This window comes from Silurus meridionalis, chromosome 2 (assembly GCF_014805685.1).
Source record: "Silurus meridionalis isolate SWU-2019-XX chromosome 2, ASM1480568v1, whole genome shotgun sequence".
Classification (NCBI taxonomy): Eukaryota; Metazoa; Chordata; class Actinopteri; order Siluriformes; family Siluridae; genus Silurus; species Silurus meridionalis.
Genome location: NC_060885.1, coordinates 20,955,784 through 20,971,742, shown reverse-complemented (window position 1 = coordinate 20,971,742; position 15,959 = coordinate 20,955,784). Strand labels below are relative to the sequence as shown.

The following is a 15,959-nucleotide window of genomic DNA, read 5'->3' as shown; positions in this document are numbered from 1 at the left end:
CGGAAATCAGCCATTTGATTAAAGGGGCTGTCTATAAGTCCTGATTGCGTATGATAATGAGAAGGTAGTGGCAGTAAGTGCACATGCTGTGTGATGTGCTGTGTCTCATGCATGCCAGTGGCCGAGAGTGCTAGGATTGTGATCAATAGGAGAGATAGATGAAAGCATTTGTGTTTGCGACATGAAGAGTGTGTGTGAGGGCGAGGGATAGGGAGCTGAGCTCTCATTTTCAACTCCAATGAGAGTCTTATGGAGTGACTTTTGCTGTCAGAGTACTCCCTCTCGGCCCCACTCTAATTTACTAGCTAAGTACCATGTCTTCTTGAACAGCCCCATACCACAAGATGGCTGAAAAGCAATAAGCAGAAGGATGTTTATGCACTATACCACTTCCCTTTAACCGAAACTGGGGCTGTGGGACTGCTAAATATTATGTCAAATAACATGTCAAAATATGATGCCTCTTGACAACATCCAAAAACTGCTGCCAACATCCTAGACAGGTTTTGGTTGGTACCATTTAATATGATATTGAGGTTTTAGGCTGTAAATCATCCATCGTTGTTTGGTGAAAAGAAATGAAAGCGAGCTTAGTATTACATGGATTGTGCACTCACTTGCACACAAGGTCATCCTCGCAGATGCTGAGCTGAGCCAGGCAGTTGGGTTTTTCTCTTTCCTCATATGAGCATGCTGGGACGATGGTCTGGCGACGGCGCTCAGAGCATGCCGTGTCTGAGCACGGACAGAACAGCAACTCATGTGTGTAGTCAGGTGGCACACGGTCAAAGAACTTTCGCAGGGCTTTGTTGCAGCGGACACGGTTACAAGAACCGGCTCTCACTGATGGAGCGATGCAGGCAGAAACATACTCTGTGCGCAGCTTCTGGCACGTGTCATCCACATTGCAGGCTTTAGCCGCATCCAGACAATGATTCACCGCCGCCATACCTGCGTCAGACTCTGCAGAATAGGGTGAAGGAGAAGCAGAGGCATCGATTATTTGGCTCATTCATGGAGCATGTAGGTGAGGTTCTGTATGTAAGCATCTGCATGTAAGAACGAGCACCAAGTGCCAACATATACACTGATGTGGATTTAAAACCCTAAATTAGCTATTATGAATCATAGCTGGTGTAGTTATAAATAGCAAAAACAACATGGCAAAATGTATTAAAATGTCTTTCATCAGTAATTTAACTTGTTATTCAGAATCCTATATAGAAAATTTTAGTCTGTGTGTCTCAGGGTGCAATTTGAAAACTTTATTTAACAGTCGAACCGGCACACTGCTTTGTGGAGCAAATTAATAATACCAAATTAATGCTAAAATAAAAAAAATATATATATATATATATATATATATATATATATATATATATATATATATATATATATATATATTATAAATATTAAAATATTGGGCTTCAAAATCTAAAGAGATGTCATTTTGGTTTGTGTATTTTGCCAGAGCATTTTGTTTTGCTCCTAAATGCCTTTTTCTTTTGCAGCTTAAATAATCTTTTGCTTTTTTTTTTTTTGTCACAGTTTGGCATGTGTAGGTCAATACAATTAAACAAAATATAAATTAAGCTGCAAAAAAATGCATTTAGAAGCAAAACAAAATAAGCCTCACAAACCTGTAAGCATTGTTAGAAATAAAATAAGTTTCTAAGCTTTATTTATTTCTAACAATGATTACAGGTAGCAACCAAAATGTTCAAGCCCAGCTCTAGTATTCCAGCTCAGTCTGATCAGTAAGCAATATTTAGTGACACACTGTGAATCCCTGAGCAGGCCTGGTTGTGGTATCAGAGGCATGTCATTCCCAATTATTTAGCCAATAAAATTCTGGGTGTTTGCTCTTTGTAATTGAATTGATAAATTAAATTAAATTATCTTATTTTGTTTAATAGTTCTGGCACATACTTGACTCCATACAAAGGTTCCCTTTAGTTTCACAATACCTACAGAGGAACTGTCCAGTGCTGAAAAATATAAAAATCACTGTGAAACCACTGTTAACTTTCCTAATCATTGCCTTAAAGCAGAGTATATTACAGAACTATATCTGAAAATCTGGAAAAGTCTACTTCTGGAGAAAACCAAAACAGAAAACCTGTGCGATTTATTATTTATTATATAGTTTTGAGAAGTAAACCATTTCTGAGGAAGTGTATTTGTGGTCCGTAGAGTTTATCAGTTGTCTGGCAGTGTGGTCTACACTTTTTGAAGGAAGTGAGTCATATGGTTGATGACTTATGGACTAGCTCTGCAGTGGCAGGAGACATTTCTCTGCAGCCTTTTCTTGTCCAGCTGCTTTTTGTAGGCGCATCAATAACAAAATCACTCCTTCACTGCCGACACGAGCATGCTGCAGTCAGGAAGGCAAGCTCAGGTAAATTGCTGAGGTGAAGAGTCTCAGTCTTTCTGTTCTGCCTTCATATCCTATATGAGGTTTGTAAAAAGTAGAAACCAGAGTGTAGTACTGCATGTGCTACTTTATCACCCAGAGTAAAAGTAAAGCAGTCTTTTTTTGCACCTACATACAAAAGCCTTTTTCCCATTTAACATGCTTTTTTCAAGGTGTTGCTAAAGCCATTATTGAAGTTGTTACTGCAGAAAATATATTACAAAATTAACACCTGATAAATAATACCCTGTCTTACTTCTTTCTCACATACGGATAATAAAGTGATAGCAAGTGAAAAAGCAGAGGAAGAGAAAGAGAGTAAGAGACAGAGGAAGAGAGAGAGTAAACTCCTCTCTTCTAATTTTTCCCATGTTGGAACTAAATCAAGCCTCAATCAAATCGTATCCGTGCTAAACTGGATCATAGAGTAGTGATAAGTGGTGCACTGAAGTGCATCAAATCATTAATTGTCTAATTGTATAGTTTTTGTATTATACTATAGTCTGTGTATGGTGAGAGAAAAGCAAACAGGAGATTCACACCCCTATTACAACACAACACTAATTTCAAATCCTCACGCACTATTAATGAATATAGGATGTGGTTAGCTATAAGGGGATGCCAGTCCTCCATGGCCCGTGTGCTGCTAATGAATAGAACATGAGTAGGAATAAAAGTTGAATGAGTCTGGTCTCTGTATCAGGGAGAATGTCCCAGCTGAGATGGCTTCTGCTGCTGCTTCATTTTTCACAGCAGACTAATGTAGACCATTGAGACAGCCTGGTAGCATTACCGCTACAGAGCTCTGCTTATCATTCTCTCTTGCATCATTTTTCTCCCATCCGCTCGCTCAGTCTCCTCCATCTTCTGACTCTTTTTACTATTACCATTTCCTCTCTCTGATCAATTTCTTCTTCTTTTTTTCTTCTTCTTCTTCTTCTTTGCCATACTCCATTCAAATGCTCCACACTACATTATGTCCCTCCATAAGAGTATCCATTAATTGCCGTTTGGAACACAATACCATTTCATGACCTGAAGGCATTGTTTTTCTGTTGCTCAGTCACATGTATACAAGTGTTAGTATTGCAATATATTAATGATGAACAGATGGTTTAAGCAACAAAAACATGCCCACGCAATTTCATTTAGGAGTCTCTGTTAGAATAAATGTGTACATTTGCAAAGGCAAACAAACACAAACACACAAGTAACAGGTTTTTAGCTTTGACCTTAACTAGTGATGAAACATAAAACCTGCCCAAAAAACATTTTCTACAGTACCTCTTTAAGTTATTTCAGCTGTGCATGTGAGCTAAAATTGAATATTAATAAATATTTCATATTTGGACTTTCTCTTCCCTATTTATTAGAAAGCACACCTGCTGCCATGGCCATTTTTTCATGTTGTAGTTAAAGTGTTGTTCTCTTTAAAAAAAATTACCATTTTCAACAACCATTCAAAGTAAATGCTTTTAATCAAATCAGTTCAGAACAACCCTCTAAAATGACTGTGCTGAGCAGCTCCCCTATACTGTAAAGTGCGCTCTGAAGGATTCATGACTTGTTTCTAGACAGATTTAACATTTTTTTTAATTCTTCTTCTTCTTTGTCGCCTTCTGCACCTTCTTTTTCTTCTTCAACACGTTATTTTCTATCATTCCAGTCACAGCCATGTGTGCAGAAGGATTCTAATCAGAGAGCCGTTTGTCACTATTTGATTTTCATCCATCATTACTGAATACTTTTCTGCAGCATAGGCCACTGATCAATACGCTGCTGATCTTCCTTATACCAGCGCTTATTTATTCTACTACAGGCACACGTTCTGTCTGTATCATAGAATCACATAAACTTGTTTTAACAGCCTCCCTTGTTCCAGCCTTAACTTAAACACAAACCCACACACTCAAACAAACATACATAAACTGTGCAATGAAAGCGTGTGCTTTTGTGTGGGCCTCTCTCATTGAGTAATAAAACTGGTCGAACATCTTATTTACAGGTAAATCTGACATTAAAGCAAGGGATATTGCTGTTGATTACTTGTCAGGGAAAAAAAATAAATCATTCTTTAAAACAATTTTTTCTCAATCTCTTCCCTGTTTCAGTTCAGTTTGATGGCCTCAGTCTACTGGATATTCTTCTCTAATCAATATCCTGAAACTCAAAACAGATCAGATTATGGCGGTATTATAAGAGCATGGCATATACTGCCTACTATTACTTGCATTAAACTCCCAATTTTCACAGTAAAAATAACATACTTTTACACTAATTAAATAAGTGTAAAACATGTAAACTGTATTTCAAAATATACTATGTTTCATGGGTATAATGTGCTCTAAAATATCTTCTTCATCAATATAACTGTCCCACATCCCTCCTCTCTGTGTGCAACGCTCTTGCCAGCACAGCAAATGCTTCTGTGTTCTCCAAGTGCTTTTGTTTATATTTTGCAATATGCCTTTATTTTTGTTCCAGTCATAATTCCATTTCTGTCATTAGTCTGTTGCAGTTTACACTTCAGAGTTTAGGCTGTGTAGACCTTGCTGTGTCTTGGTCTTATTGTGTCTTCAAACTTGTATCTTTAAACCTGAATCTTGCTTTCTTATTTAATTATCCCAAAATGCATTTTTTTCCCCCTTGACCCCATTTAGGGAATATTTCAGTTTATGGAGCCTGCCTGTCCTTTGACACATTTAATGGACATTGAGCATGATTATAGTATATTGCTTGCATGTTACCATGTGTCAGGCTGATGACCATGACGCGGAAGCAGAAGTAAATCAATCATAGTTTATTCAACAAAAAAACCTCTCACAAATTGTGAAGAGAAGCAAACAAAGGATATCCGCTCGGGATGCGTAAACCACAGCAAAAGCAATGTCCGAAAACGAAAGTAAAAGTCCTAAGGCGAAGAGTAATCCTCTCGGGGACGGAGTCCGTAGACAGAACCAGCAGGAAAGGCTGGTGGTGCGGAATCCAGGAGATCACCAGCATGACCTTCAAGAACTGACAGCCTGTGACTTGAGAACGTGAGTTTATATAGTCTAGTCCATAACGAGCCACAGCTGTCGGTGGTCATGGCCGGCAAAGGATAACGAGGCAACGTGACAGCTACTGAGGGGGGTGTGGCAGGGTGAATCTCTGACAGCGGCCGAGGGAGGCGTGGCAGGGGAATCCCTGACAGCGGCCGAGGGAGGCGTGGCAGGGGAATCCCTGACAGTACCCCCCCCTCCAGGGGCGGCACCTGACGCCCCAAAACCCACCAACGCCAGGCGGGGCGGGGCACTCTGAGGAAGACCTCTCCAACCGACCCGGGACAAAGGAGGCCTCGTGAGCATTGCAGCGGAACAGGGGAAGATTGGAAGGGGCCCAAGGCGAAATGGCGTCTTCGGTCGGGATCAGAACGGGTCAACGGCCCTCGAAAAGACCGGAAGCTGAGCAGAATTCCTGGCGGAGATCAGCGGTGGCGCGACCTCCACGGCGGGGAACCTGAACCGTACGCCGTCCACAACGAAGGCCGGAGGCCGAGCGACGTCCATGGTGGAGACCAGGAACACAGGGGCACTTTTGGCAGGACATTGGGCCGTAACGACACCCTCGGAGAGACTCTGGAGAGCTTTGCCGTCAGAGGGACCTGGAGGACCGACGTCGCCATGCGGGGAACCTGGAGGCCCGACGTCACCATGCGGGGAACCTGGGGGCCCGACGTCGCCCTGCAAGGGACCTGGAGGCCCGACTTCGCCCTGCGGGAAACCTGGACGCCTGACTTCGCCCTGCAGGGAACCTGGAGGCCCGACTCGCCCTGCGGGAACCTGGAGGCCCGACGTCACCATGCGGGGAACCTGGAGGCCCGACTTCGCCCTGCGGGGAACCTGGAGGCCCGACTTTGCCCTGCGGGGAACCTGGAGGAGAGCCGTTGCCCTGCGGGGAACCTGGAGGCGAGCCGTCGCCCTGCAGGGAACCTGGAGGCGATCCTTCGCCCTGAGGGAGACTTGGGGGCGAGCCTTGCCCTGAGGAGGACTTGGGGGCGAGCCTTTGCCCTGAGGTGGACTTGGGGGAGAGCCTTCGCCCTCAGGGAGACTTGGGGGCGAGCCTTCGCCCTCAGGGAGACTTGGGGGCGAGTCTTCGCCTGAGGGAGACTTGGGGGCGAGCCTTCGCCCTGAGGAGAACTTGGGGGCGAGCCGTCGCCCTGAGGAGAACTTGGGGGCGAGCCGTGGCCCTGAGGAGAACTTGGGGGCGAGCCGTCGCCCTGAGGAGGACTTGGGGGCGAGCCTTCGCCCTGAGGAGGACTTGGGGGCGAGCCTTCGCCCTGAGGAGGGCTTGGGGGCGAGCCTTCGCCCTGAGGAGGGCTTGGGGGCGAGACGTCGCCTTCAGTGGAGCCCGGGGGCGGCAGTGCGACGACCTCTACGCGGCCAGGCGGCGGTATGACAACCTCTTCGCGGCCAGGCGGCGGTGTGACGACCCCTTCGCAGCCAGGCGGCGGTACGACGTCCCCTTCGCGGCCAGGCGGCGGTACGACGTCCCCTTCGCGGCCAGGCGGCGGTACGGCGTCCCGCCGCGGCCAGGCGGCGGTACGACGTCCCCTTCGCGGCCAGGCGGCTGTACGCCGACCTCTTTGCGGCCAGGCGGCTGTACCACGTCCCCTTCGTGGCCAGGCGGCTGTACGACGTCCCCTTCGCAGCCTTTGAACACGGCTGAGCTCACTTGGGGACTCTGGAACTAAACGGCACCCTCGGCGGAACTCTGTGGCTGAGCAGCACCCTCGGCGGAACTCGGTGGCTGAGCGGCACCCTCTGCGGAACTCGGTGGCTGAGTGGCACCCTCGGCGGAACTCTGTGGCTAAGCGGCACCCTCGGCGGAACTCTGTGGCTGAGCGGCACCCTCGGCGGAACTCGGTGGCTGTGACGGGTCTGTGGCGGCTCGGCGCGCTCGTGACGGGTCTGTGGAGGAGAGGCGCGCTCCTGGAGACACTGTGGTGGAGAGGCACGCCCACGGGAACCTCGAAACAGGCCAGCGCGCTTGTAGATGTTCTGTAGCGGCACAGACAGCTCGTGGGAATGCTGGGATGCCATGGCGCGCTCACAGACGCTCGGAGAGGGTGCAGAGCGTCCACGAGAACCCCGGAACACAGCAGCGCGCTTGTACAGATCCAGGGGCAGAGCCGTGTGTCCGTGAAAGCCCTGGAACTGAGCCTCGCATTCTTGGATGCACAGGGATGGAACCGAGAACCTGGGAGAATCCTGGAACGGACCTGCGTGCTCTGAGCACCTTGGACCGCTGCCGAGCACCGTGGAGAATCCTGAACCAGAGCCGCGCACTCTGAAGAACCCTGGGTTTGAGTCACGTGCCCTGAAGAACCTTGGGATTGAGTCACGTGCTCTGAAGAACCTTGGGACGAAGCATTGTCCTCACCGAGGGGACTGTCGTGGAGATCCGCCACCTCTATCCCACACATCCCCAGAAGAAGCTCGCTGAATTCGGCGAGTGAGCCAAAATTGCCCCCTTTCGCGCTCCATAATATGCTGGTTTTAGAGAGAGCGTCACCAGACAGGAGGGAAACGCAGAAGGCGATCTTGGCTCGTTCGGAGGGAAACTGGGAAAAATTTTCCTCGGCATACTCGCCGATGCTCCTCAGGAACCTGCCCAATTCTTCTCTTTTCCCAGAGAAGCGAGCCGGAAATCCCCTCGTGCTCGCGGAGGGGCGTGGCGCAGCCACGCTCTCATGGGCCGGCGTCTGTGGTTCCGAACCGCGAGGAGCGGCACTGAGCTTCCCTTGAAAACCCGAAGCCGGGTCCGGCTGCCAATCCATCGCGGCTGGGCGAATCCTCTTTCGGTTTAGGTCGGTTCTTCTGTCAGGCTGATGACCATGACGCGGAAGCGGAAGTAAATCAATCATAGTTTATTCAACAAAAAAAACTCTCACAAACCGTGAAGAGAAGCAAACAAAGGATATCCGCTTGGGATGCGTAAACCACAGCGAAAGCAATGTCCTAAAACGAAAGTAAAAGTCCTAAGGCGAAGAGTAATCCTCTCGGGGATGGAGTCCGTAGACAGAACCAGCAGGAAAGGTTGGCGGTGCGGAATCCAGGCGATCACCAGCATGACCTTCAAGAACCGACAGCCTGTGATTTGAGAACGTGAGTTTATATAGTCTAGTCCATAACGAGCCACAGCTGTCGGTCATCATGGCCGGCAAAGGATAACGAGGCAACGTGACAGCTACTGAGGGGGCGTGGCAGGGTGAATCTCTGACAGCGGCCGAGGGAGGCGTGGCAGGGGAATCCCTGACACCATGGTATCTGAATTGTTTTCTGTTTTTACATTTTATTCCCTGTGTGTGGCTTACAACTACATTTGAAGCCATACAGTTTAAGTAGTTATTTAGTTACTTATGTGCAACTGAAAGTTCTGCCCATATTAGAAACTCCTTCTATCAATCTCATGTGTGCATGGGTGCATATGTGTTAGTAATCTTAAGTAAATGGAGTGTGATTGCTAAGTGTTTGTAGTGTTTGAAAGCTGCAGTCGTTCAAACTCATGCTTGAATAGTCCACATTTAAATCACAACCATTACTGGCAGAAAATTAATCTATGCTCCTCGGTCATATCCATGTTATCCTCAAAATTCCCACCACATTTAAATTGTTTTATATATGCCTTTACTAGCAGAATATGTAGGTGTGCATATATGTTGTGTGTGCATGTGTGCATGTGTGTGCATGTGTGTGTGTGTGTCTGTGTGTGTGCGTGTGTGTGTGTGTGTGTGTGTGTGTGTGTGTGTGTGTGTGTGTGTGTGTATGTATGTGAGTGAAGCTGCTGATGAGTAACTATCTCATTATGTTCTGCCCTCCAGGACCATATAATTCAGCTCATGCCTCGAGCACCTACAACCCCAGACTGACAAACTGACAGTTTTATTTGTGTTTCTGTGCTGCACAATAACATCCTTCTTTCTAAACTATGTTTTGAGCATTTGTCAGTGTATTCATGGAGAGACAAGAAGATTGCTGGCAGGTGAGGAGAAAACATTAAGCAAAATGTACAGATCACCATGTCTCTTTCAATCCCCATTTTGAACTCCGTCATCCCATTTTGCTTCCGTTTTCTCATTTCATTTTTATGAACTCCTTAAACTCTATAGGGACCATCAGGAGGTCCAGATTTCCATCCCTTACCCTCATCGCTGTATAACTCTCCCATTTGTTTAGCAGAATTATCAACAGCTTTGACTGAATACTATGGTTTTGGATTTTTTTTTTTATATAGTAAGCGGGGAGTTGTAATGATCACAAAAATATTCTCACCTTGAAAACATATTAACAAAATGTGTGATAAACAGACAACCATATGTCATGGAGCCAAAGAGAAAAGCAGGAAAATTTATACAAAAATTAACCTATTAAAAACAGAACAAGCTGGTTTAATTGCAGGTTAATATGATTCAACATTCTTTACAGATTAGAAGATGTTTACACTGATTAACTGTGTCTGTGTGTGTGTGTGCGTGCATTAGTGCGTGTGTGTAAATTACATACCTGCAGCGATGGATGCCAGCCGAACATAATCAAACCCTCGCTCAACAGGTTCATATGGGTAACTCTCTACAAGGTTCAGTCCTACAAATACACATGCATACACACACACACACACACACACACGCACACGGAAATTAATTATGCAGTAAAGTAGCTTCAGGCACATCATGGTTTTCTCTATGTGTATTAGTGATTTTGTCAATGTTTGTTTTGACCCATGTGTGTGTTTACCATGTATAACAGACTGCTTCAGGCTCCAGTAGATGCTGAGGCAGTTCTTCTCCCTCTTCATGCCACGTTTACATTGACAGCGGTGAAGAGGACTGGCTAGCAGAGCAGTTACAGCGTTCTCGCAGTGGTTACGAGCCCCTGGCCCGAGCTTCACGCTCCCCCCTCCTGCCACACACTGACGCAAAGTGCGTAGTCGTGGACTGCACGCCTCATCACTGGAGCATGAATCGCCTGCAGTCAGGCAGTCCCACTGCCCTGCTGACACTAGCCAGGGCACTCCTGCACACAGGTAATTTGTAATTATATATCAACTCTTCATCATATAAAAGTGTTTACCATGATCCGAAAACCTGGAGCAAGTACATAAGAACTCAGCACTGAGGCATATCTAGGGGAGGCTCACGCAATATTTACACAGACATGGCTTTTTCTGGGTTAAGAAGAAACTCTTGATAACATTGTGCAGTTTTGTTACACATGCATAGACATTCATGCTCTAGTATTCACTGCAAAGCAATTTACCTCCACTATCATCGCATTCTAATTCAGACCTGTGTGTTTTAAAGATCTGTAACACCTGGAAGCTAAAAATGTCCCAGTTTTTCTATGACCTGCATAATCACCAGGCATGTCACCATGGTGGCTCAGAACCACCAAACCTCACACTGTTGTAGCCACAGGAATTATATGACACTGATATCCCCAGGGAATCTGATCTTCTCTAGGTAAAGGAATTGTGTTAGATTTAACAACTGATGCTATTTCAAGTAAATAGGCTCTGTAATTCATTAAATAATAAAATAGAATCAAGCAGGAGATTAAAAATGACCAGTTGTCATTTATAGAATTGTTATTAGTTGCACATTGTTGTAGCCTCATGGCATTTTACATGGTACATGGTACATGGTATAATCGATTACATATCAGTTTGGGATTTTAAATGAAAATATAGTTAAATGCCTTAAATGTTACAGGAATTGTAATAAAAGTATAACTTTACTGCACCAATATTCTTTTTTTGAGTGGCATAAAAAAGGTAGTTTGAAATGAAAACCTTACCAGGGCATTATAAGGGCTTGAAGTTGACACTTAAAGGTTCAGACATGCCTAGGTGGGATATGAGGCCATACTTTTTGAAATTGGAAAATTCAGTAATAATTGCTTGATTCCACAGTATCTAAAGCATAAAGGGATCGTTAATATCTGACATTAATTTGTCCACATTCAGCTGTACTATAGATTATATTGTGTTCAGCGCACAATACAGTGTCTCTGATTAAAAGTTTGAGAGCATTGTTGATGAATTTAATATCTCTGTTAGTCTACACTAAGCTAGTCATTGCAGCTGTGTTACACTAGAGTAACACACAGCCGCAATGATCGATACATTGTGTATTGCACATCAAATAAATTCATATTAGGTAATAAAAAAAAAAATCAGACCTTCATGAAACAGATATCACTCATATGCAGTTCTACCTCCTGCTGCTGTTTTTATTATGCTCAAGAGCACAATATTTTCATTATGGTTGAGAACGCAATGTTTTCATTATGCTTGACAGCACAGTGACTTTCTCGCTTGATATCATGATGTTTCAAGAGTAAATAACACACAAAAATACATGATCTAAAGACTGGAACAGGTCTGGCCATGCATAATGTCAGGCAAGGTTTATCATCCAGCGTACCACCGTAATCATCCAGAATGTTCCAGAACTGGAACATTTTTCTTTCTGTGATTAGAGACTATAAGATTGAGCTTGTTATTTTAAGACTGGAGATAATTAGCTAAGCATTAGTATTGCTGTATTGCGTGGACGGCTGCAAGTAGTCAAATGAGTGTGTTGCTGCTAAGAAAAGACTGCTTGACAACCGCTTGTCATTTTGTCGGTTGCCAGATGTTCAGTCAGTATTTGCAGACTTATATTATATGTAAAAGAGATGCTTTGGTACTGTTTAGTTTATACAGTCCCCAGTGTGTGTACTTAATAGTGTAATGTACTATGCAGTCTGTCCTGCTTTACCTTTAGATTAACCATGGCTAAATGGTTGGTTGAGACTTAATGGGATGTAGTTTTAGATGTGTAGTTTTAGTGTTTTTCACAAACAATGCAGCACCTGACACTGTGTGATTCACAGTGCAGTGGGTGGAGAGATGAGGGTTTATGAAACCAGGCTAACTAGTGACAAAGAAGGAACAAGAGAAACATGAAAAAAGGATGAGGAATAAGAAGAAGCTCTGTTGAGATCTGGCACTTCACATTAAAACAAACATGCAATCCAGATGAGTCACTTTAACAGCAATCCCCTTGTGACAAAAAGGAGGCTAATCTCGTATAGAAGATCAACCCAAAGCACAGATTATTCTATAATCAGGTCATTTGTTTATGAAATGATTTGATGATGTGCGATGCAGCTTTAAAGCATCCATGAATGCCTCTGCGCGATACTCCTACTGCTTCAAAGCAGCCTGCCAAAAGCAATCCATTTTTTGTCCTCCAGATTGATTCTAATACCTTTCACATCTATGCACTGAAGTTAATGCGTGTCTACACACACACACACACACACACACACACACACACACACACACACACACACACACACACGATGGTGATGATGAAGGTAAGGTTCTGGGCTAAAATAATGATAATAAGCACTTCTCTATCTGCAGGACAGATGAATTACGCAAAGAGTCCTCAACTAGAATCTAATCCATTAAGAGTTTGGGCAGCTGGAAGCTGGATCAGGTAAATAGTTAGTACAGAACGTTTCAAAGTCTGCATTCCAGATCACTAGTATGAGCTCTTCCCCTCAATTACACCTGAATTCGATCTTAGTGCTGAATACGTACACTGCTTGTGTGGATGATATTATTGTTATTGTTATTGCGTATGCGAGTGTGTCCATGGGCACGTGATCTGTCCCCTGCAGTGTTAAAATGCTATCTCAGTGTGACTGGCTCCTTCACAGTATGCCTCTGTTTCTCTCACACAACAGACACGTTCCCCTTATTATACAAAAAAGTCTGTTGGTGCATTTTGTATTCATGTGCAGAAAGAAAGAAAGAAAGAAAGAAAGAAAGAAAGAAAGAAAGAAAGAAAGAAAGAAAGAAAGAAAGAAAGAAAGAAAGAAAGAAAGAAAGAAAGAAAGAAAGAAAGAAAGAAAGAAAGAAAGAAAGAAAGAAAGAAAGAAAGAAAGAAAGAAATTTTATTATGGATTCTTTTCCATAAGTATATTGTAACTGTAATTGAAATTTGTTGGTTATTTGTTGAAATTTGTTGGTTATTAATACTATTAATTCTCAACTTCTTTGTGAAGTAAATGTTAAATGTTTCTTTTTAGTAAGATTTTACAGTTTCCAAACAGCATAATTTTCCATCTTAATGTACAGTCTAAAACCAACTGTCTCTGCCCACCCACTATCCTTCAAACTGCTACTCATTTAACATTACAGGACGAGTGGACATATTCAGAACAAACGTAACAGTGCTACTCCAATAACAAAAACTGCTTAATTGCATTGTGATTGGCAGGACCAGGGTCAGTTAAAAGGGAACAAAGCACACCCCATTTTGCTCAATCTCATGGTAATTTACCTACTGTATAGAGTAGTATTGCATCCTTTATATCACTCAAGAGTGTTTAGCTTTCAGATTTATAAAAGAAAGATACAGCTTTATGCTTCTTCTAAAAATAGGCAAGCTCCTTGAGGCTTGCCGTGGGCGGAGCTAAAGACTCTCATGAAAATTGCACCCCTTTTGCGTAGCAATCGTCTGCAAGCTCTGACATTTCTATAAATAAAACAGAAAAAAAACTTTATAGTCTTAAATGAACTATGGCTACCAATCAGATCCAGCTGTACATATTTGATCCAGAATCGGATCCCGATGCTGCAAATTGATCAAGAACAGAAACAACAATGACTATGACAGGACTTGTCTATATTGTAAGTACTGAACAAGATTCCCCTTCCCTTTTACCCAAAAATACACTTATTTGAAGATATTATTCTCCAGCAAGTCTTGTGCAGTTCTGCCCATGACTTCTGTAACTGAATGACGCACGTTGATGGGCATGCTCCTGCTCTCACTCTGATAGCTGTATGCACTCTTCCGGGAGAAGTGCCCATACAAGGAATTGCACTCTTTATGATGTCATCAAGGGCCATACTCGAAAAAGATATTTTTTTGAAACTTATATGAACACCGAAGGAATGTATTTGGCACAGAAATACTCAGTCATACATGCAATTTAGCATAAGAATCTCTTTAACAGTGTAAATAACTCATGCATGAAAGAATGCATGAAATAACATTAGGTCCCCTCTTTAATTTAAGTTAATTTAAGTAGTTGCTGGCTTTTTGAACTGAAATAGGTTAAATAATTATTATTTGTTACTTCTTGTTGCATACATTTTACTCTGCTTTTCTACCTGTATTGTATAAATGCACACATATACACAAGAATTCATGTAAACTTGGAAGTAACAAAATAGGTGGGTGTTAGAATATATTTTCACAGTTAGTAAGGCGTTGATGGTTGATTTTATAAAGTGGGCTGGTTTCTCCTAATGACTCTTGGTCTTCTTAGTTTGGAAAACATGCCAAGTGGTGCTCTGAGAATAGGAAAAGGATCTAATTAGTAGTCTACAGAAAGTTAGTTAAAGTTTATCTAGTTTCTAAGTGCACAGATCTTTTGTGTGTGTGTGTGTATGTGAACTTGATCAATTAATGTTGGAGTCCCAGGTTTCATTGTAGTTTAAGTGGATGTTGAAATGGGTCACATATACTGTAGGTGTGTGTGTGTGTAAGGTGAATGTGTGAGGTGTAAAGCACGTAGCAGAAGCAAAAAAAAAAACCCCACACAAAATGAATCTCGCTCCACAGGCACACACAGTGAGTACATTTTAGCCCTGCAAATTATCTTCAAAATGGCGGGCCCTGCTCTGGCATCTCTCTTCAAGTGGTACATGGTTTTCTCATTACCGTCATATTCCTGTGCAAGTTTGTGCAGGAGTATTAATGTGTGAGTAGAGAGGGTAAGTTGCCCCCTTTCCCTGGTGATGATGCTGGAACCTGTCACATAACTCTAAAACGTCTGCTACAGGCTAAGAGAGCCCCAGACACACACGTACACACTCACACTGAACAGCTTACATTGTTGTCCCAGAACTGTTTACTCATCATCCCACTTCTCTGGCTTTCGCACAGACAGGAGCTGCAGAATATGACACACAACGAATGTAGCAATTATTTGTGTCCGAAGGCCAGTACTGCAAGCAGTCTCCAAGCATTTCCTGACAATATTTGTTTGTGTGCGTGTGTATATTCTGGTATGTATGCAAAAGCACCTGTCTTTTAGAGATATCTGATGACAAAACAATAACATTTTAGTGGCAGGAAAATAAGATGATCCTATAACTTGATTCAAAGCAAAACATCCAATGGATCCGGTCGCTCAGCTACCAGGAGGACACCAATGAACCCAGAGCAATTCTACATACTCAGGAATTAACCAAAACTCAGTATCAAACCAGGGCCCCTGAAGCTGTCACAAGGCAGTGCTATAATAATTGCACTATTATTAAAACATTTTTTTTTTTGCCATGATAATATCCAGCTGTGCACCCAAAGTGTAAGTGCAACACTAAACATCTGGAATGAATAACTAATAAGGCAAAGATTGTGATTTCACCAATTAGCGATGTGGACTCAAATAACAGAGATAATAATAATCTGCAATAAAAGAGACATTAGAATCAGTTAGCA

At 43.3% G+C, this 15,959-nt stretch overlaps 1 protein-coding gene across 1 annotated transcript in view; it reads right to left on the bottom strand.

Moving 5' to 3' along the window:
- The window catches only part of gfra4a (GDNF family receptor alpha 4a), a 108,287-nt gene that overhangs the window by 6,851 nt on the left and 85,477 nt on the right, over positions 1-15,959 (bottom strand). Inside the window, exons 2-4 of the mRNA XM_046864056.1 lie at positions 10,189-10,467; positions 9,958-10,038; positions 618-963 (exon numbers count right to left, since the gene is read on the bottom strand). Coding sequence (XP_046720012.1) covers positions 618-963; positions 9,958-10,038; positions 10,189-10,467 — 706 coding nt within the window. The remainder of the gene's footprint in view (positions 1-617; positions 964-9,957; positions 10,039-10,188; positions 10,468-15,959) is intronic.